This window comes from Falco punctatus (genome assembly GCF_963210335.1).
Source record: "Falco punctatus genome assembly, chromosome: 18".
NCBI classification, from domain to species: Eukaryota; Metazoa; Chordata; class Aves; order Falconiformes; family Falconidae; genus Falco; species Falco punctatus.
Window position 1 is genome coordinate 905,765 of NC_137598.1, and position 25,194 is coordinate 930,958.

The 25,194-nt window shown below is 58.7% G+C and overlaps 2 protein-coding genes across 3 annotated transcripts; one reads left to right on the forward strand and one right to left on the reverse strand.

Annotated features, from left to right (window-relative positions):
* Positions 1-162: 162 nt before the first annotated feature.
* POLR3C (RNA polymerase III subunit C) lies at positions 163-6,708 on the reverse strand. Of its 2 annotated transcripts, none has more exons than XM_080368313.1 (15): positions 6,587-6,708; positions 5,677-5,853; positions 4,960-5,215; positions 4,452-4,637; positions 4,220-4,308; positions 3,733-3,837; positions 3,445-3,537; positions 2,454-2,534; positions 2,069-2,120; positions 1,912-1,972; positions 1,675-1,825; positions 1,448-1,549; positions 695-744; positions 456-605; positions 163-283 (listed from the first exon to the last, which is right to left on the reverse strand). In XM_080368313.1, the coding sequence occupies exons 2-15, from the start codon at positions 5,821-5,823 to the stop codon at positions 202-204; spliced, it is 1,605 nt and encodes a 534-aa protein (XP_080224439.1). In that variant the 5' UTR covers positions 5,824-5,853; positions 6,587-6,708; the 3' UTR covers positions 163-201. The 2 variants fall into 2 exon arrangements, with proteins under 2 accessions (XP_080224439.1, XP_080224440.1); XM_080368314.1 differs by lacking the exon at positions 6,587-6,708 and adding an exon at positions 6,255-6,546.
* A 169-nt stretch (positions 6,709-6,877) lies between these two features.
* Positions 6,878-24,646, forward strand: RNF115 (ring finger protein 115). The gene is made up of 9 exons (XM_080368321.1): positions 6,878-7,011; positions 16,356-16,414; positions 17,473-17,524; positions 20,158-20,369; positions 20,893-20,964; positions 21,149-21,221; positions 22,821-22,914; positions 24,148-24,263; positions 24,377-24,646. The coding sequence occupies exons 1-9, from the start codon at positions 6,919-6,921 to the stop codon at positions 24,506-24,508; spliced, it is 903 nt and encodes a 300-aa protein (XP_080224447.1). The 5' UTR covers positions 6,878-6,918; the 3' UTR covers positions 24,509-24,646.
* The last annotated feature ends 548 nt before the right edge of the window (positions 24,647-25,194 follow it).

Genomic DNA, 25,194 nt, shown 5'->3' on the forward strand with positions numbered 1-25,194 from the left:
GCGTGGCTTCGTCGCGGGGGGGGGAGCGCGCCCCCTGCCGGCGACAGCGCGCACAGCGGCGCCTACACGCACCGACCGACCAACCCCCCCGCGACCACCACCGCACCCCCACACACACGTTCCCGGTGCCCGCGGGACGCTCAGGCGGCATCTGCGGCTCGTGCTTTATTCGGCCCCGCCCCCCCCCGCGCCCCTCCCCCCTCAGGGCCTCTTCACGGTGCTCTCGATGAACGACTCCAGCACGAAGATGGTCTCGTCCACCTGGTTCTCGCTGGCGTCGATCCTGGGGGGCAGGTGCAGCGGTGGCCGACGGGGTCCCCAGCCCATAGGTGAGGTCCCCAGCTCACCAACGGGGTCCTCAGCTCATCACGGGGTCCCCAGTCCATGGAGAGGGTCTCCAGCCCATGGAGGGGGTCCCCAGCCCACTCGCGTTCCTCCCCCCCGGCAGCGCTCACTTGTTGACGTTGCGTTTGAGGGTCTCCAGCTGCTGCCGCTCGGGGGCCGTGATCATCTCCTCGATCTCCTGCAGCTGCGCGTCCTCGGCGCCGGTGGCCTGCATGGAGGCCAAGATGGCTTCCACCCGCTGCGACTTCTCCAGCAGCCTCCTGGGGGGAGGGGGCAGAAGAAAACGGTGGCTTTGGTCCCCACCAAAGCCACCACCCCGCCCTTGCGTCACCCGTGGCCCCGCGCTCACTTGTTCTCCTTGGTCTCGTACTGGCGCCGCTCCATCAGGTTGGCCACGCTCTGGGGAGAGAAATGGGGCTGGGGGGGGTGTGGGGTGGCCACGTGCCGGCAGCTCAACCCGGTGGGGGGGTGAAACGGGGACGTCGCTGCTGCCACCCGCCGCGGCACCAGCTGAGAGCGTGGCCAGAGTGAGGTGGGGGGTGTCACACCCAGCCCCGGCGCTCGTGGGGCTGGGGGCTGTGAGGGGAGGCGGGGGGTGGCCCAGCAGCCGTCACTGCTCACGCGTGGTGGTGGAGAAACATGTGTGGTGGTGAGGAGCTGGTGGTGGTGGAGAACCGTGTGTGGTGGTGGAAGAGATGGCGGTGGAGAACCACGTGCCACGGTGGTGGTGATGACGGTGATGGAGAACCATGTGCCATGGTGGTGGTGGAGAACCACATGTGGTGGTGGAGAACGACACATGGTGGTGGTGGTGATGGTGAAGATGGAGAACCACGCGTTGTGGTGGTGGTGGAGGAGAACCATGTGCCGTGGTGGTGGAAAACCACGTGTGGTGGTGGTGGAGAACCCCTGGGCTCCACCGCCCGGAGCAGGAGCGTGCTGGGGGCCGGAATCTCCCCCCGCTGAGGAACATTCGCGTGGCTGGAGGCCACGTGGGAGCCGGCAGGGACGAGCCCGGTGCCGGTGGCTTTTGGGGACAGGCAGACCGCGCAGAGCCCCTGGCGGGTCATCGGCAGCGCCCCGGGCGGGGGCTGCGACGCACCTTGTAGCAGCGGTGCAGCAGCATCCGCGCGGAGGACAGGACGTTCACGGTGTAGAGGTAGAAGGTGCGGGATGGCGCGTGGTCGGGAGTCTTGGGAATCTCCTGCCGGGAGAAGGAGGAGGAGGAGGAGGAGGAGGAGGAGGAGGAGGAGGGCGATGTTCGAAGCCTTTGAGATCTCCCCAGTCCTCACTCTCTGTCCCCTCCCGTGACAGGGCGGCCACACTCACCTGCAGGGACACAAAATTCTCCGACAGCATCTTGTAGAGCATGTCCTTGGCTTCCTTGGCCGGGATCATGGCAAAATCCTCCACTTGCTTCTGCTCCAAGTGCCTCTTTCGCAGGAGCAAGCGGAATATCCTGGCGCAGCGTGAACCGAATCTGAGCGGGAGAGGGAAATAAAGCAGCGGCGGGAAGCGGGAAAGGGTCAGGCACGAGCCCGTGAGGTCTCCAAATCGCCGCGTCACCTTTCCTCCACGATGGACTCCAGGGTGGCCGTCGCCAGAGACGCCAGGGCCTTGTGAAGGTCTGTACAAGGTCAAGGTCAAGGGAGAACACCAGCGCTCGGGAATCGTTTCACGCGCTGGAAAACGCTGGGTCAGGGCGTTAACCCACAAAGGATACTGACAGTGTACATGCCCCCGCCGCTGTCCCCGGATTTACCCACAAATTCCAGCTACAAGAAAAAAAAAAAAACAGTTTAGCACCTCCCAAAGTAATAAACCCCCTGATTTTCTTAAAATCTTGATTGTGAGAAATAATACAAAGATCTTAGGGGGCGGGAAATATCTCTCGATCTTAACAGCCTAAGAACGTTGGCCATATTTTATTTTAACACTCTCAGTATCTTTTAAATATCAGTAGAAAAATGATTTTTCCTCGGTTTGAGGCGGCGCAGACGCGGGGCGCAGAGTTCGGCCAGGAAGCGCCATCGAGCGGCACCGGACTGCCTTACGCCACCGAGGCCTCGCCTTAATTAGGGCAGCGAAAATAATCACACGTGTCTTACCGGGTCGTCTGCTAACAGGGTGAGATACTGGTCCAAAACCTGCTTCCCGATGTTGTATCCGGCTGGGAGAGACCGGAATATCTAGGGGAGGAAAACCAGCGAGAATGTAAGTGGGGGTAACACGGAATAACGAGCTGTCCTGGGGGGGGTAACACGGAATAACGAGCTGTCCTGGGGGGGGAACACGGAATAACCAGCTGTCCTGGGGGGGGAACACGGAATAACCAGCTGTCCTGGGGGGGGAACACAGAATAACCAGCTGTCCTGGGGGGGGAACACAGAATAACCAGCTGTCCTGGGGGGGGAACACGGAATAACCAGCTGTCCTGGGGGGGGAACACGGAATAACCAGCTGTCCTGGGGGGGGAACACGGAATAACCAGCTGTCCTGGGGGGGGAACACGGAATAACCAGCTGTCCTGGGGGGGTAACACAGAATAACCAGCTGTCCTGGGGGGGGAACACGGAATAACCAGCTGTCCTGGGGGGGGAACACGGAATAACCAGCTGTCCTGGGGGGGGAACACAGAATAACCAGCTGTCCTGGGGGGGGAACACGGAATAACCAGCTGTCCTGGGGGGAACATGGAATAACCAGCTGTCCTGGGGGGGTAACACAATAACCAGCTGTCCTGGGGGAGGTAACACAGAATAACCAGCTGTCCTGGGGGGAACATGGAATAACCAGCTGTCCTGGGGGGGTAACACAATAACCAGCTGTCCTGGGGGGGGAACATGGAATAACCAGCTGTCCTGGGGGGGGAACACGGAATAACCAGCTGTCCTGGGGGGGTAACGTGGAATAACCAGCTGTCCTGGGGGGGGGAACACGGAATAACCAGCTGTCCTGGGGGGGTAACACGGAATAACCAGCTGTCCTAAATCTGCAGGTGCTCCACAGAGTTTTCCTGCGCGACCCAAAGCTGGTGCGGCAGCCGTGGCAGCGGAGAAGGGCCTCAGCTACACCCTGATCTCAGGGGCAGGAACCCACCTCGTTGGAAGAGAGTGGCTGGGTGTACGGCGCGCTGGAGGACGTGGTGACTTCGCTCATCCGCAGCATCGTCCGCACTATTTCGCTGCTGGTCTGGTTTTGGGGGGAAGGAGACAAGTTTTTAGTGTGGGAGCGTTGTGCTGAGCTCTTCCTGCAGCAGGAACCCAGCGTGGGCCACCCCTGCCGGCCCGGGGGCAGGGTTTGAACCTCCCCACCATGACAACCATCACCAAGCTCCCCCCGTGACGTGGAGAGCGACGGCAGGAGGTTCCGAGTGCCCCCACGAACCTGATCCATGCGGTTGGCCACGGCGCTGACGATCCCCTGGTCTCGAAAATGCTGGTGGAACCGGTCGATGTTGACTTGCCAGTAAATGCCATCGTCGGGTGGAGGCTGTGAGGGGGAGAGGAGCCACCAAAAACTGAGGGAGGGAGAGGAGCCACCAAACCGAGGGAGAGGAGCCACCAAATTGAGGGAGAGGAGCCCAAAAAACGAGGGAGGGAGAGGAGCCACCAAAAACCGAGGGAGGGAGAGGAGCCCCCAGACTCCTTGGTTGGTTTCCCCAGGGGAATGCCTTTGGGAAGATGCTGGATCCCCCCAGCCCATAAGCTCAGAGGACGAAGGAGCTCAGCCCTCGGTAGCGCAGGGACAGAGCTGTGTCCCCAGCGAAGGTGACACGCACGAGACAGGCACGAGCTTCCCAGGAGCCGCAGGCCCGGCTCCGCGTTACGGCCCCGGAGAGCCGAGGGCGACGCTGCATCAGCGCCCCCAGTACCTCGGGGCTTTCTCCATCTTGCTTCTGCTTTTTGGCCTTGTGTTCGCCGTTCTCTTCCTCATCGCACGATCGTCGCCGCTTCCCTTTCCCTGCCAAACACAAAGGATGGTGTTTGCTTTGAAAAACTATTGTTAGGGTTTCAGGTGAACAGCGTGTGGCTGAGCGCTCCCCCAAGATCCCCCGAAGCACCCAGTAGCACCCAAGGTCACCCCGAGGACGAGGGGCTCCTCACCTACGAGGTTCAGCCTGGGCACGACGTACATGTCCTTCTCATTGATCACCAACGTGGGCGCAGGGGGAGGTGGCGCATTGGGGGTCTCGACGGTTTCAGGGACCGCTGGGCACCTCTGTACGAAGTGCGTGTCCGCCAGGCGCACAAACGTGTTGGAGACGTCAGCGTAATCCATCGTCTTCCCGTCTAGGCCAGAGGAGAGAGACGGTGGCGTCAAGCTCTGCCAGCCCCGCGGTGCTCCTGCGGCTCCGGAGGACGCGGTGACGCTGTGGTCCTCAGAGAACCGCTACGAACACGGTGCTCAGAGGCCATTTTGGGGTGGGGGGGCAGCATTTACAACCCCTCTGGCAGCAAGGCCACTTTGGGTGGCTCCTTCTCCAAGTTCAGGGCCAGTTTTCCACTGTACCGCAGCCCACAGAGCCTCTGGTACCACGTTCACCAGGTAAAACCAGCCTCCGGCAGCCGTTGCGCCTCCTCCCGCTCCCAGGTAAGGAGAGGAGCTTCCCACCTTCCATCGTTTCAGTCAGCCTGTCCGCCACCTTCCTCACCACCGCACTCATCGTCATCTTGCCGTTGAGGAGCAGCTCCTCCACGATGAGCTCGCCCGTGTCGTTGTAGAGGGTCTTGGCAGTGTAGATGTAGCGCGGGTAGCGGAGGATCCGCAGGACCCGCTTGCACTGGGCCGCGTACTCCACAAATCCTCGGTTCTGCACCTGGTACGTCACCAGGTTGTGCTGGATGAGGACGCAAAGGGCTTTCTTCACCTGCCCAAGGCAGAGCGGGGCACGGTTACGCCACAGGGACGCCCACGCTGTGCTCAGCCCCCTTCGCAGCGGTTGCGGAGCATTCTCCCCCCACTGTGGCCCTCCCCGGTGCTGAGCTGCGGGTGTTTGTGTCACCATCACGTCTCCTGCGCATCACTCGTGTCACTCTGGACTCTATTCCCTGCCTTTGCTCCCCATGGAGAAGCCAGTTACTCTCCTCCTTCGCAGACTACTTTTTAAGTGAGTCTCTCCCACTGAAGGAAAACCACCTGATCATTTCTTTTGTAAGCAGAAAAGTGCTCGTTTGTCCTTTTCAAGGATTTTCTTACCAGTTTCTCCTTCAGGAGCAGCAGTGGCAGTGACTGACAGCTTGGACTGCCAGCAGAGTGGCCCAGGCTGCGTTATCCAACACCTCCGATCGCACCCGGGTTAAAGCCGACGCGGGTGGGTTCCAGACGTACCTGATCCAGCAGCAGCCCCGTGTCACTGACTATCATCCGCAGCGGCTGGGTGCCCGTCCTGATGAGATAAGTCCCTATCTTCTCCACGATCTCCCCAAAATGTTCTTGCAGCAGGAGGGAACACAGCTTGATTTCCGCCTGAGTCATCTCGATGGCAGATTCAAACAGCTGGCAGTGCTGGAGAAGAGTGCTGATGTGTTACAGCTGTCGGGGGGGGGGGGGGGGGGGATGGAGGGTGGGGGCCGGGTGCTGCCGCCTGATGAAACCCACCCCAAAATGGATGCAGGGTGGGAGGTGGGTCTGTGAGGAAAACCAACCCCTGTAAGCGCAGCTGGGGTGAGACGGAGAGGGGATGGAGGCTTGGCACATGGCTGGTCCCTGTGGCCACTCCCATGGGGTAGTAACCCTGTCACAGGGGTTCCTCTGGCCCCTCCCGGGGGTCGCAGCCCTGTCACAGGGTCCCTCTGGCCCCTCCCGGGGGTCACAGCCCTGTCACAGGGGTCCCTCTGGCCTCTCCCGGGGGTGGCAGCCCTGTCACAGGGGTCCCTGTGGCCCCTCCTGGAAGATGGCAGCCCTACCTTTGGGGCCTGGGGCTACAGGTCCTCATCCCGACGGGGAGCCATGTCACAGGGCTGGGGGTCCCTAGCTCCCCCTCCAGGGGACGGAAGCCCTGTTACAGGGGGCCCTGTGGCCCCTCTCGGGGGGATATGGCAGCCCTGTCTGAGGGGGGCCTGGATCCATAGGTCCTCCTCTCGAGGGGCAGCCATGTCAGAGGGGGCGGGGTCCCTTCTGTCCCCCACCCAGGTGGGGTGGCCCTCTCAGAGCGGCCGGGGTCCCTGCGCCCAACACCCTCCCCCCAGCCCCGGGGACAGCAGCCCGGTCGGAGGGGACCCGCCACACTCCCACTCACCCAGGCCCAGCCTAGGCCCTTGCGGCCACCATGGCAACTGCCACTTCCTGTTTCCCGCCCACCACTTCCGGTCGCGTGGCACGGCCTCGCCTCGCTGGCCGCCCTGGAGGACCGGGCCAGGTGCCGCCCTACCCGCGCCGTCTCGTCGGGCCAAGGTGACGCTCTACCCGCTCAGCCTCGCTGCTCAGTTGGGCGGCCCGGAGCAGACGAGAAGAACCGGAAGCTTGAGGCTAGCGGGTCGTTCCGTTGACGCTCTCCCCGGCGGGCCGCGGCCTCGCTGCCTCGGCGGAGGACTGACGGCAGGGAGCCGGCGGAGGAGGGGGAGAGAGAAGATGGCGGAGGCCTCGGCGGCGGCGGCGGCCGCCGTGTCCCAGCACCGCTTCTTCTGCCACAGCTGCAAGGGGGAGGTCAGCCCCAAGCTGCCGGTAAGCGCCGGGGGCTGCGGCGGGGGGGTGGGGGAGGCCGAGGCCTCTCAGCGCCGCTGCCCCCCCCCGCGGCGGGGGCGGGCCGGGCTTGGCAGGCCCCGGGGCTGAGGGGGTCGGCCCCGTGTCCCCCCCACCCCCGGGAGCTGTTCTTGGGGCCGGGAGACCAGGCTGGGCTGAGGGAATCATCCCCCCTCGGGCCCGGCAGCCAGGGTGACCCCCATCCCCTCCCGGACCCCCCCAAGGGCAGCCCCCCAGGCCTGGCAGCCAGGGTGACCCCCCCCCCCCATCCCCTCCTGGATCTTTGGGGAAGGGGTGTTCCCTCCAAACCCTACAGACACACTGGAGACCCCCCCACACCAAATCACCTCGTTGACCCCCGCAGGGAAAGGGTGGCCCCCCCATCCTGTGGGGAAGGGGTACCCCCTGAAACAGGGCTGCCCTGCAAAGCCTCGGAGGCTGCTGTGACACCCCCAAACCCTGCAGGGAAGGGATTGACACCACCACCACCACCCCCCCAAAATCCCATGGGGAAGGGGTGGTTCTGCAGAAACCCAGTGGTTAGGGGTGACACCCCCACCCCCACCCCCCAGCCCTGTAGAAGGCGGGGGGGAGCTGAAAATCCTGCTGAGCGCAGTGACCCCCCGAAAAAATCTGTGAGGATGGATGACCCCCAGCTGTCACCGCTAACTGAGCCCACGAGGGGTTCGTCATCGCTGCCGTCCCTCCGGGTGAGGGGGAGAGGGAAGCTCGAGCCCCAGCCCGGGGGGACTGAGTCCCCTCTATCTGGGGACCCCAACCCCAAAGGGGTGAGCAGGGAGGTGACAAATCCCCGTGGCCCCTCAGCAAGGCAGCTTGAAGTGGGTCTGGGCTGCCGTGACCTTAATATTGCCCCCCCCCCCCCCATTCGGGGGGTTTGAGGATGGAAGTGTCGGCCTGTGATTGCTGAGGCTGGGGGCCGTTTGGGGAGAGGGGGCAGGGCTGGGCTGATGCTCCTGTTCCCTGTGCTGGTGGGTGTAATCCCAGTGCCCAGCCTGGGAAAGGGTAGGGGCAGGACTGGGGGGGCTGGGGGGATGCAGGCAGGGCTGGTGCGTGGGGCAGCAGCAGGAGGGGGTGCTGAACCGGGTGGCCGCCTTCCCCCGGCTGCCTGCGTCCTTCCCCCGGCTGAGCAGCGTGGGACGAAGCGGCGACGTCTCAGCGGCCGTTATCCCGCACGGGCTGCATCCACGTCCAGGTGCGATTGCCGAGCTGTCCTTGCTGTGCTGCCCGACCGTCTCCCGTCACCCGCAGGCACCCTGGGATCTGCAGGCAGGGACTTAGCAGCTTCATTAACCCAAAAAGTCCATTTTCTGAGCTGTCTCTTGTGGGTTTTCTCTGCTCCTTCACTGTCCGAGGCTGTTGGAGCTCTCCCTGTCCTTCTCCGTCAGCAGGGCGGGAGCGAGGCCACGCGCAGACCCCCTGGGCACTGAGCCCCCTTCCCTTATTTCCGTAAAATCCGGGCAAATGAAGTGATGCGCCCCTCGGCAGCAAGAGGGATGCGTGCAGGCTCCGAAAGCGCTCGCACCCCAACGTGGCTTCAAGCGGGGGGCCCTTTGCAGGCATGAGCAGCCCCCCGAGGTTTATCCTCATCTGACAGGATGGAAATCAAATATCTGCACCCCAATCCATTCCGGCTCCTCTTCTCTGGAGCTGGTAGCTTCACCTTTGGGTGCTTCTCTTCCCTCCTGTCTCCTAAATTTTGCTTAATTCTCTTTTTATACTGCTTCTCGGTGTTGCTGACTTAAGCACTTTACCTTTCCAGTGTTTCAAAATGGGCTTTGTTAAAGGAGCACTGCCCGAAATCTGCTCAAACCCCGGCCATCCGCGAGACTCGGGCTTTCCTGGTGCCTCAAAAATCTTTCTTGTTTGTCCTGGGAGCAGCACTCCAGGACTGCTCCGCGGAACACCTTTACATCAAACCTCTGCTGGTTTTTCGCTTCCCGGGGTCCGGCACGCTGCCAGTGGTTTCCTTCGCTTCTAAATCGGGAGCCCAGACGGACCGAAGGCCCCTCTGCTTGGCGCGGGCGTTAAGGAGGTCGCCGAATCCTCTGCCTGGAGGATGGTTTGCCCAGCTCTCCTGGCGTGGCTTGCTCCAGTTTCTATTTCAAGAGCACCCAGAAACCCAGCTGAGGGTTGAGGCCTTGGTGGAGGCTGTTGTTTTGTCTCTCCCGGTGGGCTCCGCTCTCGTTCCCCTCCGGAGACGGCCGGATTCGGTAGGGATAAGCATCCTAGAGCTTGTGGTGGGTCTAGAAACGGAGCTTGGCACAGCCCGGGCTTTATAAAAACATCTCTTTGGAGCTTGTGTCTGCCACAGTAATGAATATTTTTGCTCTTTTGAGATCTCCAGTTTCTTCTGGCCTGGCCCTGGGGTGGGGACAGGTTCCCTCTGTCCCGCTGGGGACGCCGCCTGCCATCAGTCGTCCCCAAACCTGTTCCTTCACGTTGCCCCTTTGAAGGAAAACGTAGCCAGAGCTTCCTTGCGCCCTTCCCCAGCCAGTCGGCTTGACTGGGAGAGGCTTTTGCAATCTTTACTCGGCGCCCAGCCGTGCTTTGAGGAGCGTCGCCTGCCCCGCTGCGGCATCAGGTCGGTGCTGTCCCCGTGGCTCGGGGACAGATGGCACAGGGGTGTCACCTGGACCCCCCGGCTGGGGGGGGGGACATGGCCGTGGGGCTGCTCTGCAGCGGGGTGACCTTGGGAGCCACTGTTGCCACTTCCCTCCAAGGACAGACCAAAGGGTCCCTTTGTCCCTCCAGGCTGTGTGGCCGTCATCCGGCCTTGCAGAGGAGCGCTGGCTGCGTGCACCCCGATCCTGCCCAGCGCCGATGTCTGTAATTCTCTCTCCGTGCCTCAGTTTACCATCAGGAGAGCAATTACCGTTCCGCCGAGGGAGGATCTGCAAATCCAAAAGCGATAAATGGGGAGAAGCTGGACCCCCGACACGGTCCTGTGCCCCCAACCTCTTTTTTTCTCTTGCCCCAGACAAGTAACTCCTCTCCCTGTCTTTGCAAAAACAAAACAAATGCTGAGTGCACTGGTTTTGTTGTTTTTTTTTTTTTAACTGCTCTCACCACGATAATGGCAACCTAAACTAAAACCCCGGCTGCAGATTGTTTGCCCGCGAGGTTTTTCTTTCCATGGCCGGGACCTGGCGAGGGCTCCCAACACATCGGGAATAAGCTGGAGGTTTCCAGAGAGCGGACAGAGGTGGCTCAGACTTCGCTCCGCGCCGACACGTGGGTGCCCTGAGCAGGACCAGCACCCCAGCAGGTGGCCTGGAGCCCTTTCGGGGTGGTCGCCTCCGTGTTGGTGGTCGCCTGGAGCATCCACAGGAGGTTGGGGCTTTGGTGGGCTGGCGTTGGGTCTCGGTGGGCTCCGGTGGGTGGGTTGCAGCGCCGGTTTGATGCTGAGAAGCCGGCTGATGTTTAACGGTATCCCCTGCCGGCTCTTTCCATTCGCTGTGCACGGCAGACGCTTGTCCTTTGGGGGCTGCAGCCCTGCGGAGCTTTTTATTTTAAAAAGAGGAGGAAAAACCAGAGAAAGAGAACATGTGGCTCGGCGAGAGGCGAAACCGAGCGGGGATTTTGGCTCTCCCGGTGCCACAGCTCTGCTGCCGTGTGTGCTTGTTTCGGCCCCGGGCCACCCTCCGCGGTGGGGAGAGGAGGAAGCTGGAGTGATCCCGCTGCTCATCCCTGCTGTGCCTGCTTCCACCCGTGCTACGCTCCTGTCCCCACCAAAATGGCCTGACCCCCCTTCTCCTTCGCCGGTGTGGAGCCGGGTGGGCTCAGCTGGGGGCGAGCCGGGAGAGGAGCTCTTCTGGCGTCACCTTCCTCCCCCTCGGAGAGCTCTGGATCGACGCCGAGGAGGACAGAGCGGCCACCCGGTGCCACCCATGGTTAAAAGCTGCCGCCCGGCTCTCCAGCCTTCTGGCGATGGAGCCCCCCTCGGGGGCGATGGAGCCTGCTCAGAGAAACGCCCGAATGGGCTGGTTAACCGCGTGGTGATGGTGAAACGGAGTCGAGGTTGGGATGCGGTAGGCCCCGGCTGTACCAGCGGTGACAGCGCCATGAATGTTTATTTGTAGCGAAGGGTGCGAAGGACGCGCCTGCGTCTGGCCGAGGGCCCTGTCCTTGCCGCAGGGGGGTTCTGAGGTCAGGTCCTGGGGCAGAGGGGGTGGGCACGTACCGGGGTGGGGGTGGGGGGTTTGTCCCAGAGCGTTTGATGTCACCTTGCTGTCCGGCGTGACAACTGCTGTGCCTTCTCCGTGCAAAATGGTTTTTATTCAAAACAAAACGGAACAACCTTTTTTTTTTTTTTTTTTTTTTTTTTGCATAAAATGAGCTGCCTTGGGTCGGTGGAGCTCTGGCTCCGCTGTCCGAGAGGGCCTAGGGAGGGGACTGGGGACGCGGCAGTGGGAAGCGAGGGGTTACTGAGCAGTCTCCCTTCCAGACCTCCCAGCGCTGTTGGCTTCCATCATCGCAGCCCTCCAAGAATTCATCCGGTGACTTTGGAAAGACGCTCCGTGCTTTTGCCTTCCCGACAAACCCAGGCGGAGCGCGAGGAGAGTCCTCGGGTGGTAAAAATACGTGTCGCTTTGACAAGCTGCCCGGAGGAGACCTGGGGAGAAGCTCCAAAGGTGACCGACGCGGTCGTGGCTCATTGTGCCGGCAGAGATCAGGAGCAGATCTCCGCAGCGTCCTGCCATCGGAAGAGTTGCCGTGGAGGGTTTTTTTGCCGCTTTTTCTTTGCGTGAGATGCAGGAGCCGTCTTTTCCAACCTGAGGGTTAAGGAGTGCGAGGCTCAGCCTTTCTGTGAGCTGCCGCTTCAGCGTGCGGCTCTACGGTGTTGAATTAGGGTCGGTTCTCCGGGTCTTCCTGTTTCCACCCATGTCAAATATAAACCATACCGTTTATTTAAACGCGAGAAGCAGCCACCCCTTGGGTGAAACCAGTTTGGACAGCGCAGTGTGATGTTGCCCGGTACTTAAAAAAAACAGGAGTAAATATTTTTGCAGCTGTGGGGGATTACAGGAGGGAGATTTTCATTCGGCAAAACCAAATGAGTCAACCCAAGCCTGGGGTGGCGGAGCTGAGTTACCCTGCCCAGAGCTGCCTGGAGAAGAGAGGGGAGCGCGGTTAAGGCATGTCTGGGGTTAGAGGCGTCGCGGGGAGGACAAGCAGCCAGTGTAGGAGCGCGCACAGCTGCTGCGTGCGGCAAGAGTGGAGGAAAACTTCTCCACTTGCCTTATTTTCTCTGCTTTGTTGGATTCCGTGCCTTGCTGATGGGGGAAATTGCTTTGATGCCTCCCCTCCCACCCTTGCCGGTGCCTGGAATAGCCGGGAGAGAACGTGCCAAGGGGACAATTTGAGTCCTGCCTTGTGGGGACGTCAAAACTTCAACCGGTTTGTTGCCACGCTCCTTCGCTCGCTGCGTAATTGGAATTGCATTCGCATCTTGGGGTGAAGGGGGCTTGGGGACCACCTGGGGGTACAGGCCCGCAAACCAGGGGTGGAAAACCCTCCCAGTCCATCCTTTGTGGCCCGCTGTAGGACCGAGTCTAGCAGCGTCGCTCCTGCCAGGCGCGCTCAGCCTAGAGGTGTGCGTGCCACCCAGCTCTGGCCGCTTTCCTCTAGCGAGCGAGCGTGCGGCTCTGACGAGCAGGGCTCCCCTTGGGCAGAGCCGCAGGTGGCCAGAGCTCCTGGGAGGGGGATTTTGGTTTATTTTCCTTTTGGGAAACGCAGACCACCAGGCTGAAGGGGACTCAGAGCGATGGGATGCTGCCGGCCTCCTTGGGAAAAAAATTTTTTTTTCTTTTTTTCTTTGCTCTGTGGCTGGATCCGGTTTGGGGAGCGAGGTCCCTGCGCTCACCGACACGGGCACGGTGGCAGCTCTCGGGACGTGGGGCACCCACCAAACTCCCGTGCGGGTGGGGGGGCTCCGGCAGGTCCTGGGGCTGCCCCATGCATCCCTGAACCTCTTGCAGAAAGCGGGGAGGTAAGACGAAGGGCTCGCGCCGCTCCGTGCGTGCGATGGCTCCGCAGTATCCCACCCACCTCCTGTCGTCTGTTCTGCTTTCCCTTTTCCCTCCCCCCTGTTGCTATTTATCCCAAATGCCATTTTTATCTTTCGCCATGCTCTGACTATACATTTGAGCTTCTGGGCAAGATGCTGGTAATTTCCATACAGATTATAACATAAAAAGAAACATTCAAAAGCTTCCAGAAACGCATCAGACCTGCAGTGTCCCCGATGGCATGGCCTGCTGCTAAGTTTAGAATGCAAAAAAAAAAATTAAAAAAAAAAAAAAATCTTTCCAACGGGGTGGTTTTGACGGGGAAAATGCTGGAAATGAATTAAGTGCAGGATTGTTAGGCAGCACAGAACGTCCTCCTGCTTCGCTGCGGCTCTGAAACCTGGTGGCACGGTATGAAATGGGGCGGAATTGTGTCAAACGAGCTGTTGACCCCGGTGTTTTGGTGCCCGGCGTTGCCTTCGGTGGGTGTTTCTCACGGGTGAGAAATGCCAGGCATCCACCGGCCCTCGCCTCGAATTCGCAGCGCAGACCCCGCGTCTTTGAAGAGGGACACCCGAGAGGGCTCTGCCTTTCGCAGAGCTTTGCCCAAAATAAAAAAGCTTTTCTTTTTTTGGCCCCCCCTGCAAGTTCGGGGGCTGGGCCTGCTCTCCACGGTGGCATTTAGCCCCGCCGTTTGACGACGCGCATTCCTCTTCCAAACGCACGCGTCCATTCTCGTTAGCCTTGCGATTCACGGATGCAAAGCTGAAAGCCCCAGACAGATTTTTTTTCTTTTTTTTTTTTTCTTTCTAAGAGCTCATCACCCATCAGTTCCCATTATACTCAAGGTTGGAGCTCTTTTCAAAATACTCCACATGTTGGGCTGCTTAAATGGGTCTTTGTGCAAACCAGTGCTCGGTCTCTCCCGGCGTGGGCCGGGGTGTCGGGCACGTTTTGGGAGCGAAGCTTTTATGAAAAAGCAAAATTAGATTGATCGAGGTGTGTAGACGGCTTCTATAAAAAAGCAAAATTAGATTGATCAAGGTGTGTAGATGGGGAAATACCGGTTCAGTGGGGAAATGTCACGGAGCTGTAAGGTGGAAAGGGATGCGAAGGGGAAGCTTGTGTTTTGTGAAAGCAAAAGGAAAAAAAAAAAAACAAACCTGTGGGTGAATTTGGAGCTGGCTTGGTGAAGGGGCTGTGTTACAGGGCTGGGAGGCGTCTCACCTGCACCAGGAGTTGGATTGCTTCTGGGGCTCAGCTGGGTCGCTTCTGGGGCTCGGCGGCATGGTGGGAGCTCAAAGGAAGGAACTGGAGCAACTGGTGTCCACTGGCTTGGGTGTCTTGTGTTGTCTTTCCTCTCCTTTGCCAGGCTGCGGGCCTAGGGAGCAGGATTTGACACCGAGGGTGCCAGGCTGTGGCTGACGGCGTGTGGGCAGGGATTTTATCCGTGGTCTGGGAAGCGTGAGTAAAGCCAGCAAGGCTCTGTCAGCAGGGTTTGGTTTGGGGACAGGGACCCCGTAAATCATCAGTTGGAAAATCCCTGCCCAGGGCGTGCGTTGGGAGCGCCCTGTCTCCTGCTGCCGCTGCTTTTTGGGATTGGCAGCGCTGGGCCCTAAACTGAAGCTGATCCAGAGCTCTGGGACGAAATGAGAAAACTTTTTCTCCTCTAAAAAATAAAATCTTCCCCCACTGCTCCTAAAAGCTGGGGGTGCCGGCACGGTTCCCTGCCGCCCGAAGCTGGGATGGCCGTGGGATCGTGCCCTTGTCTCGGGGGAAGGATGGTGCTGGGGTGCTCCTGGGCAGCGGTCCTGCTCTTTCTCCTGGCGGATAAATACCGGGCAAAGGCGTGCTGCGGCGCCGGTGGAGCTGTGAGGACTGAATCCTTCTCTTTCCCTGCTGGCACAAGCCCTTCTTGGCATTCCCTGTGTCCGTCTTTGCCCCTGGCTGGAGCTATCCCTGCTGGGTAACGCTGCAGGGAGCGAGGAGCTGCAGGGGAGGTCGGAATTTTTCTCCTTTGGCTGGTTGTCAGGAGAGGGGGAGGCTGGAGAGTGGCTTTTCCTCACCCTTTACGCAGAACTTGCGCTTCTGCAGCAGCAGGTGAGCGTGGGCTGAGGAGCTGGGAGGACCTGCGGGAGGCTTTTCCCCTCCTTAGGGTCAGGGAGGCGATGGGGGGGGTGGTCCCTGGGGTCCGGAGCTCAGGGGGTTGCAGCAGGGGGAGACCCAGAGGCGCCTCTTTCTCTGTCCTGCCCAGCCTGGCTTCTTACCACCCCCACCTGCAGCAGATCCCGCTGTGCCGGCCCTGCAGCCACGTTCCAGAGCCTGGGAAGCCTCTGGCTTATCCAGTTCCCTCTCTCCCTTTAAAAGCTTTGCAGCTACTGAGCAAACCCACCCACCTCCATCCTGCTTTACTGGTGACCAGCACCTCGCTACTGGTCCAGGGCAGGCTCGGAGGGAAAGGTGCGTGTCTGAACCTTTTGGATTGGGATTTTGTGGCCTTGGGAGAGGAGCTGCTTTGTGTCCGGGTGATGTGTCGGGAAAAGCAGCCCTGAGGCTGTGTCCCCCTCTGCACCCCAAATCATTAACTGGGTGAAGGGGTGGCGTGCTTGGTGGGAGGCGAGAGCAACGGCAGAGCTGGTATCACTGGTCTGGCTTGAATATAGAGTCCCAGTTTATGAGGATGGTTTAGTGGGCAAAATAAGTGAAAAAATACTTATTTTTCTAACACTGATAATTGCAGAGCATCTTTGTGAGCTCCCTGCGAGAGGTGTCTTCCCTGTGGTGCCAGTGGCAGCAAATCCAGCTCCCCACCAGAGCTGTTTCCAGCAGGACACCGGTTTAATTGAATGACACCGGTTTAATTGAATGACACCGGTTTAATTGAATGACACCGGTTTAATTGAATGACTTGGTTTGCGTCGCCGGGGCTGGAAGCTGCTTTGTCCCGGTGCTTTGCAGCAGGCTTGTAAATGGCTGTTTTCTTAAAATCCGGACGGGCTGGAGTCTGTAGGCGTGTCGTGCTTTTTCCTTCGGTCACTCACTGACCTTACGTGATCTTGATAAGGGTGGCTTTCTGTTCGGCGGTCGCCAACCGAGTCATATCTGCTGTAATCACTGGGCTTTGAAATCCTCTTAATGAAACTGAAACTCTGGCCTTCCAGGGTGCCTTTATGGGGAGGTGGAGATCAGGAATCCGCGTTAGGCTCCCGCTTTCTCACTTCTTGAGCTCTCTGTCTCTTTCCTGAAATCACAAGCAAAGTGCTCGGTGGCTAAAACCAGCTTCCTCTGTCTTCCCAGGAGTACACTTGCCCGAGGTGTGAATCTGGCTTTATTGAGGAAGTCACAGATGATTCCAGGTAACGTACATTTTTTTTTTTTTTTTTTTTTTTTACTGCATGCTTCCATTTCTTCTGCTTTTATAAGATGTCTGGTCTAAAGCCTCTGAAAACTGTGGTCAACAAGGATAAAATAAGGAATGCAAAAGAAAAGCTTATATATTAGCGTGACTTTGGACTTCACACACCGGGTAAAACTGAAGTTTTGTGGTGGCCATCGCTCTCCTGCTAGAGCCACGTGGAGAGGTTTGGAGAAGACTCCCAAGAAGATGGAAGTTGGGAACTGAGGCTGTACAAGGTCCCGTGACCGAAAGCGCTTACGTGTTTTTGATGCCTGTTTTTTTGGTGGAGTGTGACAAACGTTATTTTTTATTTTAGGACTCAAGCCTGGACCTCAGTGACTCACAGTACCTTTTTTTCCCCTCTGTCCGCCCCAGCTCGGTCTCCTGGCCGCCTCTCCAGTCTCACAGCTCAGGCCAGGAGAGAAGGAAATACCTTTTCTCTCCAGCATCACACGGTGCCAGCGAATTAGGGATCCAAACCGGCGCCTCTTCAGCGCTGGCTGTATTGGGTCTTGAGTAATTGCTGAGAAAAGTGCTTAATTTGGCTCAGGGGAAGGCGAGATGAGAGGGCAGCAGGGCTGACGTGAACCTTTGCTATCTGAGACTTGCCACAGCAGGAATCTGGGGCCGGGTGTCACCAGGGAGATGACTTAATGTCACGCTACGTCCTCGTCTTAAATATAGGTATATACCCGTCGCTTAAGGCGAGGCTGGAGGGGCCCTCCACGCTTAGCACACGATCCTGTTTGCAGAGCGATGATGCTCCATCTCAAATGCCTCTTCCAGAGTCCGGGTAGTTAGAAACCAGGTTTCTTCCACAGAAACAAGCCTTTTAACTCGAGCAGTCCTTGCCTGTCCCTAGGAATTCCACACGGGCAGGCTGTTTGTTCATCCCTTTCTCTCTCAGACCGCACGGGGACTGTCTTGCTCGCACGAGCTCCCCGTCTGTACCGAACCCTGGGAGGGGAGCTCGGTTCTGGAAGGGTGACCTGCTCTCACTCAACTATTTTTCTCCAGTTTTCTAGATGGCAGTGGCATAGATGACAGCCCGTCCACACAGTTTGCAGAGGTGAGTTTTGCTGCCTTGCTTTTTTTTTTTTTTTTTTTTTTCCTTTCAAAAAAATACCAAAAAAACCAAACCCCGTAGCCGTGAAGAGGTTTTCAGTCCCGGTTCTGGCTGTGGGCATCTTCACTCCCTACCTTGCGAAAAGGACAGCTGACCTTCCGAAGGGTTTTCAGGAACTTGGCAAATTTCGAGGAGGCTGTCGACCTTGCCAGGGGTGAGACCTGCCAGAGGTTTGCTCACTGGGCAGGGCAGGAGGGAAGGGTGCTAGAAAGACAGCCTGGCAGCGTGGCAGCGCTGGGACGCGCGTCGGTGATGCTCAGCCAGCCAGGCAGGGTGTTGCCCGACTGCCCTTTCCTCCCTGTTTATTGCTGCTCTGACTTTTACCATAAATGCAACTGTCTAAAAAGCCCAAACTTGTAATTAAGTCCGTGTCCTGTAATTCAGTTGCGCGGACCTCGGAGCAGGGGCTGTTGGGCAGCGAGGGCTGGAAGTGTTTTTTCTTCCCCCGTTACCTAAAGCCTCCGACAGCAGAGTCGAGCTCCGTCAAGACGCACCCCCGGCTCGTGCGGTGGCCTCGCCTGAGTCACCCGGAGCTCGGGGCTGTGGCGGGGGCTCCTCTGCCAGCCCCCCGGGGGAGGCAGGACAGCTTCAGCCTCCACTGGCCCGCTCCCTTCCGCAGGGCTCTGCTTCCCTGAGCTGCCTGAAACAGATGGAAATAAAATTTCCCTGTGTTTCCTCTGCCAGCTTGGAGATCAGGTTATTCGTTTGCTCGGTTATCGAGGAGATTTAACTGTCCCTCGGTCTTGTCAGGAGAGCTCCCCGATGTCCTGAGCCAGGGTTATCCCTGGGTGGATTTTTTTTTTTTTTTTTTTTTTTTGGGGGGGGTGGGTCTGTGTGGCTGCTGAGCTCTCCTTCGCGTGCTCCAGCAAAGCTGCTCAGCTCAGTGCCAGGAACAGGGTCACCGAATAGCTGGAATTCCTCTACAGCTTTGTGTTTGGGATCTGGATCCTGTTTGCTTCCACACCGCCCGCCCGCCCGCGGCCGCTTTGCCTCTCCTCCCCTCCTCTTCAGCTGGATCTAGTTGTCTGCTGAACAAAACTGTTGCTGCTTTGATGTCGCGCCTCCCCAGCGCCGTATCCCAGAAAGGCCCCGTGTTCCAGTGAGATAAAGCCAAAGTGAGATAAAAGGTCTTAGAGCCCACGTGTCGGTTTACAGAGAGCTTCGGGATGCCTCTGCCTGAATGGGGCTACATAAATTGAAATGGCTTTTAGGATAAATAATAAATGAAAGTCTTCTCTCAGCAGCCTGGCTGCAGGCAGGCAGAGCTCTGTCTTGATCATAACCAGCAGGAGAACAAGCAAAACCCTTATCTGTGGGGTATTAATTCAAGGGAACAGGTCGTAAACTTGACTTCTCCTTTTTCTGCAATACCAGATTGAACCAGGCAACGCAAGAGGCTTCGAAAGCCAGCTAATTTGGTGTGAAATGGAAATTAAGCCGCTCTGATCGTGTCCTAAGACATGATGAGGATCTAGTACAACTCGGGGAAAGAGCAGCCCTCGTCTTACGCTGTGTCGCATTTAATTCCTGCGGTAAATCCGAGGGCACTGCTCCTTCGAATGTCACTTCTGTGCTATTGAGCCCGAGCAGCAGTTTGCTCCCACGTGGCGGAGGGTTTCTTGGCTGATGCTCCTTGGTTTTGTTGTCTTCCACCAATTTGTTGTTGGGTTTGTTTGGTTTTTTTTTTCCGTAAACCCACATCATCAATCTTCAGTGCCCTCCTCCGCCGTTAGTTTAATCCGCAGGTGATCTGAATTTCAGAAGGAATAAAGTCAAATGGGTTTTGCAGGAGAGGGTCACCGAGGGGTGCCCTCGGCTCCAGGCTGCGGCTCAGGGTGGGGGTGCCTTGCTCTGGGGGTGTCCTCCAGCATCCCCTGCGTTCCCTGCAGGCTGGCAGCCCGCAGCGGGGGCAGAGATCCATGGATTTACCCCCCGCCGCTCCTGATCTGTGTCCCTGTTCACCCTCGGACAGGCTCAGGAAAGGCAGTTTGGCTCGATGGAGGATCGAGGTGGGTTTTTGCACCACCAGCAGCGGGTAGATCTGCTGTGGGGCCGGGAGGTGGCTTCACCCGCGTGCAGAAGAGCACGACGTGGGCGAAACCCTTCGTTACCGGCCGTTTCGTGCTGCTCTGTTCTGCCGCGTCGCGTACGCTGGACCTGAGGATGCAACCAGAGCCCCAACCCCCCTCCTCAGGGCCCTGCTGCCGTTCTTTCGGCCACATCCCTTTGCTGCGAGGACCCAGAGCGCTCAGTGAGCCCGTGGATGCGGGCGCCTGGGTGTCTGTTCTCTCTCCTCCGTCTCCTTGCAGAGAGAGACCGACCCTTGCAGTGCCCTGCGGTGGCTTCACAAAATCTGTGTTGTTGGGAGCCGTACAGAGCTGACGTGTTGGTCCTCCTGGGGGTGGTACATCTGATTAATTTGGGCTATAATTAAGCATTTTTGCCATGGTAACCGTATGAATTTGCTCAATTGCTTCTACCAAGGTGGACTTCCCGGTCTCAATGTTGGCGGTGGAGTCACTGGGATTAGTGACGGAGCTGTGCGTGGTTTGTGTCTCCCCTCTTCTCCCCCCCAGCTTTGGGACCATTTGGACCACACGATGTTCTTTCCTGACTTCAGACCCTTTCTGAGTAGCAGCTCACTGGATCAAGACAGCAGGGACAACGAGAGGGGCCACCAAGCCCACGCCGACCTCTGGGGACCAAGCCGACCCCCGCGATTGCCCATGACGCGGAGGTACAGATCCCGGGGCAGCTCGCGCCCCGACAGGTCCCCTGCTATCGAAGGGTAAGTGCCCAGGTTACCCCTGGAAGTCTCTCCTTCCTCCATCAGTGGGAAAACGCGGGATCTTGGGGGGGAAAAGGGGACGCTGGCGCTCCCGGTAGGCACCCCCCGGACCCAGAAAGCGCAGGTTCTCACGCCTCAGACGCTCTGCCCTTTGTCCCCCTCAGCACGAACCGAAGCCGCGTGGTGGGAGAGGTGGGTTTTGCCTGTAACTGCCAGCCCTCGCCACAGGGAAACGAGTCAGTGCTTGGGGAAACTCAGTCATTTCCTCTCCCAACCCTCCCACACCGATGACTTAGCATCCCTTGTTCCTTCACGCCGTGCCTGTCTCAGGGCTTGCCCTTCTGCAGAGGGATTTACCTGGGCGTGAGTCCTGCAGCGACGTGGCTGCGACCCACGGGAGCAGCATTTCGAGTTTTGCTGCCCCGTTCTTGCTGAACTGTTGCCATTTATTTGTTCGCTCAACTTGTTTTTTGTTGTGGTTTGTTTTTTTTTTTTTCTTCTCTTTCAATTCCTCCCACTTTAGAATAATCCAGCAGATCTTTGCAGGGTTTTTTGCAAACTCAGCGATTCCTGGCTCGCAACACCCTTTTTCCTGGTGAGTAGCAAGCATGGTTTAGACCGTGGCTTCGATCACGGCTGTCCACACCAGCCAACGGTGGTGGTCTGGTGCCCAGGAGCTCTGTCTCCTCACTGGGGTTTCTCTGGGAGGATTGTGGAAACTTCAGAGCTGGTTTGGGGTGGGTGAAACCGTTTCCTTGACTCTCTGCTCCTGTCTGCAGGAGTGGGATGCTGCACTCCAATCCTGGGGACTATGCGTGGGGACAGAGCGGCCTTGATGCTATTGTCACCCAGGTAAGACCCTCTTGGGTGGAGAAGAAGGACCCGAGCTGGCTGGCCTGGGCTTTGGTCTGTGCCGGTAAGGGGGTCAGTGCCACCGCTGGGGATGAGCCGTGGGGTTCAGCTGAGGGCTACGACCGTGGTTTCTCGTGCCCTGCCTCCTCAGAGGGTCTGGGAACAGGGGCACTGGACATACAGGGTCTTGGTTGAGCGCTGTGCCCACCCGTGTGCGCTGCGAGGCGGGCAGGTGCCTGGTGCTGGGCTCAGCGGAGGCTGAGGGTGAAACTCTCCGATGTCAGTCCCGGCTTCTCTCGCCAAATTCGGCGATTCGCAGCCCTGAGCTGTTTCCCGCGCTGGTTTGTGGAGGCGTGAGCCCCCTCCCGCTCCCCGGGAGCGTTGTTGGTTCCTCTGCGGATCGGGGGTGTCCAGCCTCCCTCCACAGCCTCTTCCAGGGTATCAGCAGACGGATGCTTTGCTGAGAGCTAATTCGGCTGCTTTATCGTGCCGACACCTCCCGAAAGCGCCTGGCCAAGCCATCTGCTGCCATTCATAAGTAGCCCCCGGCTTCCCCGGCTGCATCACACGCCCGTCTCGCCCGCCTTGCTCACGGCTTCCCAAGAGGAGCCCGCAGCCCACATGGCCACTCGGCACCTTCCTCCTCCCACCCCACAGGCGGTGGGGCCAGCGAGCCCCGGGCAGCGCAGCGGGACTGGGGCAGCTCCGCTGGGGCTGGAGCGATCCCGGGGTTCCGCGTCACCCCGAGCATCTCAATGTGGCCTTCAAAGGTCCGTGAGGTTCCTACCGATGCTCCTCTGACCTGCTTGAACCCGTTCCAGCTGATTGCCGGGTGAATCTAGGTCTTCACGGGGTGGAATTCCTATGAGTCGTGAAACTGTAACACGAGGAAAAGGCGCTGTCAGCCCCGCCGGCACCTCGAGCTCAGCCCCACGCTGATGTGCGCGGTGATGGCAGGGACCCCCCGCAGGAGGTGCAGACCCACGGGCGCGGTGGGTCTTCAGTTGGCGGTACCCAACTAAAGCAGCTTCTCTTTTCAGCCCTGGGAGGTGGCCTCCTTCCTCCTAACTCCCGGGTCTAGTCTTGGGAGGGGCAGAAGGTGCTCAGTCTCCCTTGTTTCCGCAGCACAAAGTTCTTCCTCTTCTCAAAGCATCTCTGCCGACTCCCTTTCGGATCAAAATCCTCCGGGAGTAGCTTAGCACCCTCCCCCGTGGCCATGGCCACGTCTCCCTGCCCACCCAGACCCTTCAGTCTCCCCCCACCTGTTGATGCCAGAGGAGATGTCTGGAGGGCAGCGAGGTTGGAGGTGGGATTGTCAAGACTTGGAGGCACAAAAGTCAGGTTGGAGCACCAAAAACATCACCCGCGTGTCTAAACTTGGATGAAATGGCCTGAGCATGCTCCTAGGGTTGGGGCAACACCAACGTTTCTGGCAAGGGAGCGGTGGCCACCAGCGTCTGTCAGTTTTTTAGGGGCTTCAGGTTGGGGATGTTCCCCGGGGGCAGCCTGGCTGTCCGGTTGTGGGACGTCGTGTTCCCTGTGTTTGTCTGGCCGGGCCGTGTCCCCACTCCTGACCCCAGCCTGTTTTCTTCTCCACAGCTCTTGGGGCAGTTGGAGAACACGGGGCCACCTCCAGCCGACAAGGAGAAGATCTCGTCTCTCCCAACAGTGACAGTAACTCAGGAACAAGTTGGTAGGTGGAATCGGTCGCCGGTGCTTGATGTCCCTTGTTTCTTGATGCTTTGACATACGCGGCCTGAGCCCCCCCAGCTAAAGGTCACCCCCTTCGCTGTGTCCCTCTGCTTCCCCAGCACACGAGGGAGGGTGGGGGTGGGGGTTGGTGCTCCATCCCCCCCAGTTACTGCCTGGGCTTGGGCTGGAAACACTCGTCTCTTCCAGCCCAGGAGATCCTGAGCTCTGCTGCTGCTCTCACCGCTGGGGTTCAGTCCAGATCTCACCAGTTCAGGCCATTAGCACCGACCTTCGTTCTGCAGATCGTTTGCGCTGCCTTTTTGGCCTACCCACCCCCCTGATCGCTTTACCTTCTTCTCAAAATCTTCTGTTTGTGCAGCTGTTGATGGTCTCGTTAGAGCCGGGCTGGGCGTGCTGCTCTCGTCCCTTTCAAACCAGGCTCGGAACATATTCCTGCTCTGGAAATGGCATGTAAAACTCACAGGTTCTTGCAGCGCAGCTGTCAGCGGAGGCTTGTGGCTTTCTCATCATGTTTATGGTTTTGCAATTAGCTCATCCCGGGGATTTTTTCTCGCCGTGTTTGCAGAAGGCTGTCTCTGAAGGCCGCTCAAAGGATCCCTTTCCATCCAAGCTGCTCTATTACTGGAAACTAAAATGCTCCGTTAAGACAAACTGTTGAGATTAGAAAAGCTGTTTCCCCAACAGCTATTTCTGTCTGATGGTTTGTAGACACTCGTGTCTCTTCTTCTTGGCGGGGAAGCCAAGAAGCATCTGGATTTCCATGTTGTAATGCTCTGTCTCGCCTGTCGGCATTGACAGCGCTCGGGCCGTGCGGGCTGGCAGCCGGGAGCTCTCCCCGCCGCTGGGATGCCTGCGTTGGCGTTCGGGGCTGGGTACGTGGGAAGAGGGATCGGGGGGTTTTGCCGTCTGCCGTGGTCAGTGGCGCGCGCAGCAGCCTGCCAGGCTCTGGTGTGCGATGGACCATCCCCCACCAGCCTTGCAAAACCGCCCTTATTCCGAGAGAAAAAGTTTTGGCAGCTCAGATACCCTCGGGTTGTGCCGGTGGCGGTGCCGCTCCCACGCAGAGGACAGCGGGAGTTTCTCTGGTAGCTGCCCGCTGCCCTCCCCGGCGGCTCGGATGCCAGCGGATCCTGGGCAGTGAAGACCGGAGCTGGGATTTCCCGGAGAGCTAAAGCTGCTGCTTCACCTCCCTCGCTCTGCGCGTCTCTTCCAGATACGGGTTTGGAGTGTCCTGTGTGCAAAGAGGACTACACAGTAGCGGAGCAAGTCCGGCAGTTACCGTGCAATCACTTCTTCCACAGCAACTGCATCGTGCCATGGTTAGAGCTGGTAAGAGCGGGCGGCCGGGGCTTGTCGGGCTCCGAAAGCCCAACCTCCCCGCCCCGGGGTTGTGTGGCCACCCCCCTGGCGTGTCCCTGAAGCTCCCCCCGTTTCTCTTGCAGCACGACACGTGTCCGGTGTGCAGGAAGAGCTTAAAAGGTGAAGATTCCACTCGGCAAACACAAAACCCCGAGGCCTCAGCGAGTAACAGCTTTAGCAGCGAAAGCCAACTACACGACCGATGGACTTTCTGATGCTCGAGGGCTTCCTCGGGGGCTCTGGCTGGAGTATCGTTACTACAGATGTACATTGTATTGTAATTCCAACAAAACAAAAAGAGTAGCAGGAAATATAGGGCAGGGGAGGGAACCCACCCTGTGGTATTACTGCGATGAGTGCTGTCTTTTTCCTGAAACTTTAAACTAGCATCTCCGAGCGAATCGCGTCTCCATTGGAATCGCCTCTTTAGTGCTAAATTCAGAATCTTTGGAGTGATTTGACTTGATTTTATACGTGGGAAACCCCTACTTCAAACGTGGCCCAGCTGAATGGGGGTGGCGAGCCGTTGCAGGGAGGTTTGGGGTCCTGAGATTTCTCTCTGCCACCTCCTCAGTGTCCTCTGCCCCGGCAAAGAGCAGGGAAAGCGTCCCCATCGCAAAGGAGGGGAGGGGAAGAAGGATTTGGGCTTCTCTTCCCTGCCCCTCCGAGGGGGTGGCTGGAATCAAAGCCAGGAGGTTGGTTTTATGTGCCCCCCCCCCTCTTGAATTCGGTAAAAGTGGTGGAGGTTTTCCGAAGGGAGAGGCAGAGGTGAAAATGGAGGCACTGGAGGGTCTCCGGTGCTTGTACTGGGGCCACAGGGGACCCCCACCCCCAGTTCTAGGAACAGGAATGCACCAAGCAGGATTTTTCTGTCTTGTCGTGGATATTTTTTTTTTTTTTT

Bases quoted from the DNA above. Each gene is read 5' to 3' on its own strand.
- POLR3C (XM_080368313.1), bottom strand. From the start codon at position 5,823: ATGACTCAGGCGGAAATCAAGCTGTGTTCCCTCCTGCTGCAAGAACAT. The intron at 1,826-1,911 runs GTGACGCGGCGA...TCTCCCGCTCAG, and splicing joins GAGTCCATCGTGGAGGAAAG to ATTCGGTTCACGCTGCGCCA. The intron at 1,550-1,674 runs GTGAGTGTGGCC...TTCTCCCGGCAG, and splicing joins AGAATTTTGTGTCCCTGCAG to GAGATTCCCAAGACTCCCGA.
- RNF115 (XM_080368321.1), top strand. From the start codon at position 6,919: ATGGCGGAGGCCTCGGCGGCGGCGGCGGCCGCCGTGTCCCAGCACCGC. The intron at 17,525-20,157 runs GTGAGTTTTGCT...TCTCCCCCCCAG, and splicing joins CGTCCACACAGTTTGCAGAG to CTTTGGGACCATTTGGACCA. The intron at 21,222-22,820 runs GTAAGACCCTCT...TCTTCTCCACAG, and splicing joins TTGATGCTATTGTCACCCAG to CTCTTGGGGCAGTTGGAGAA.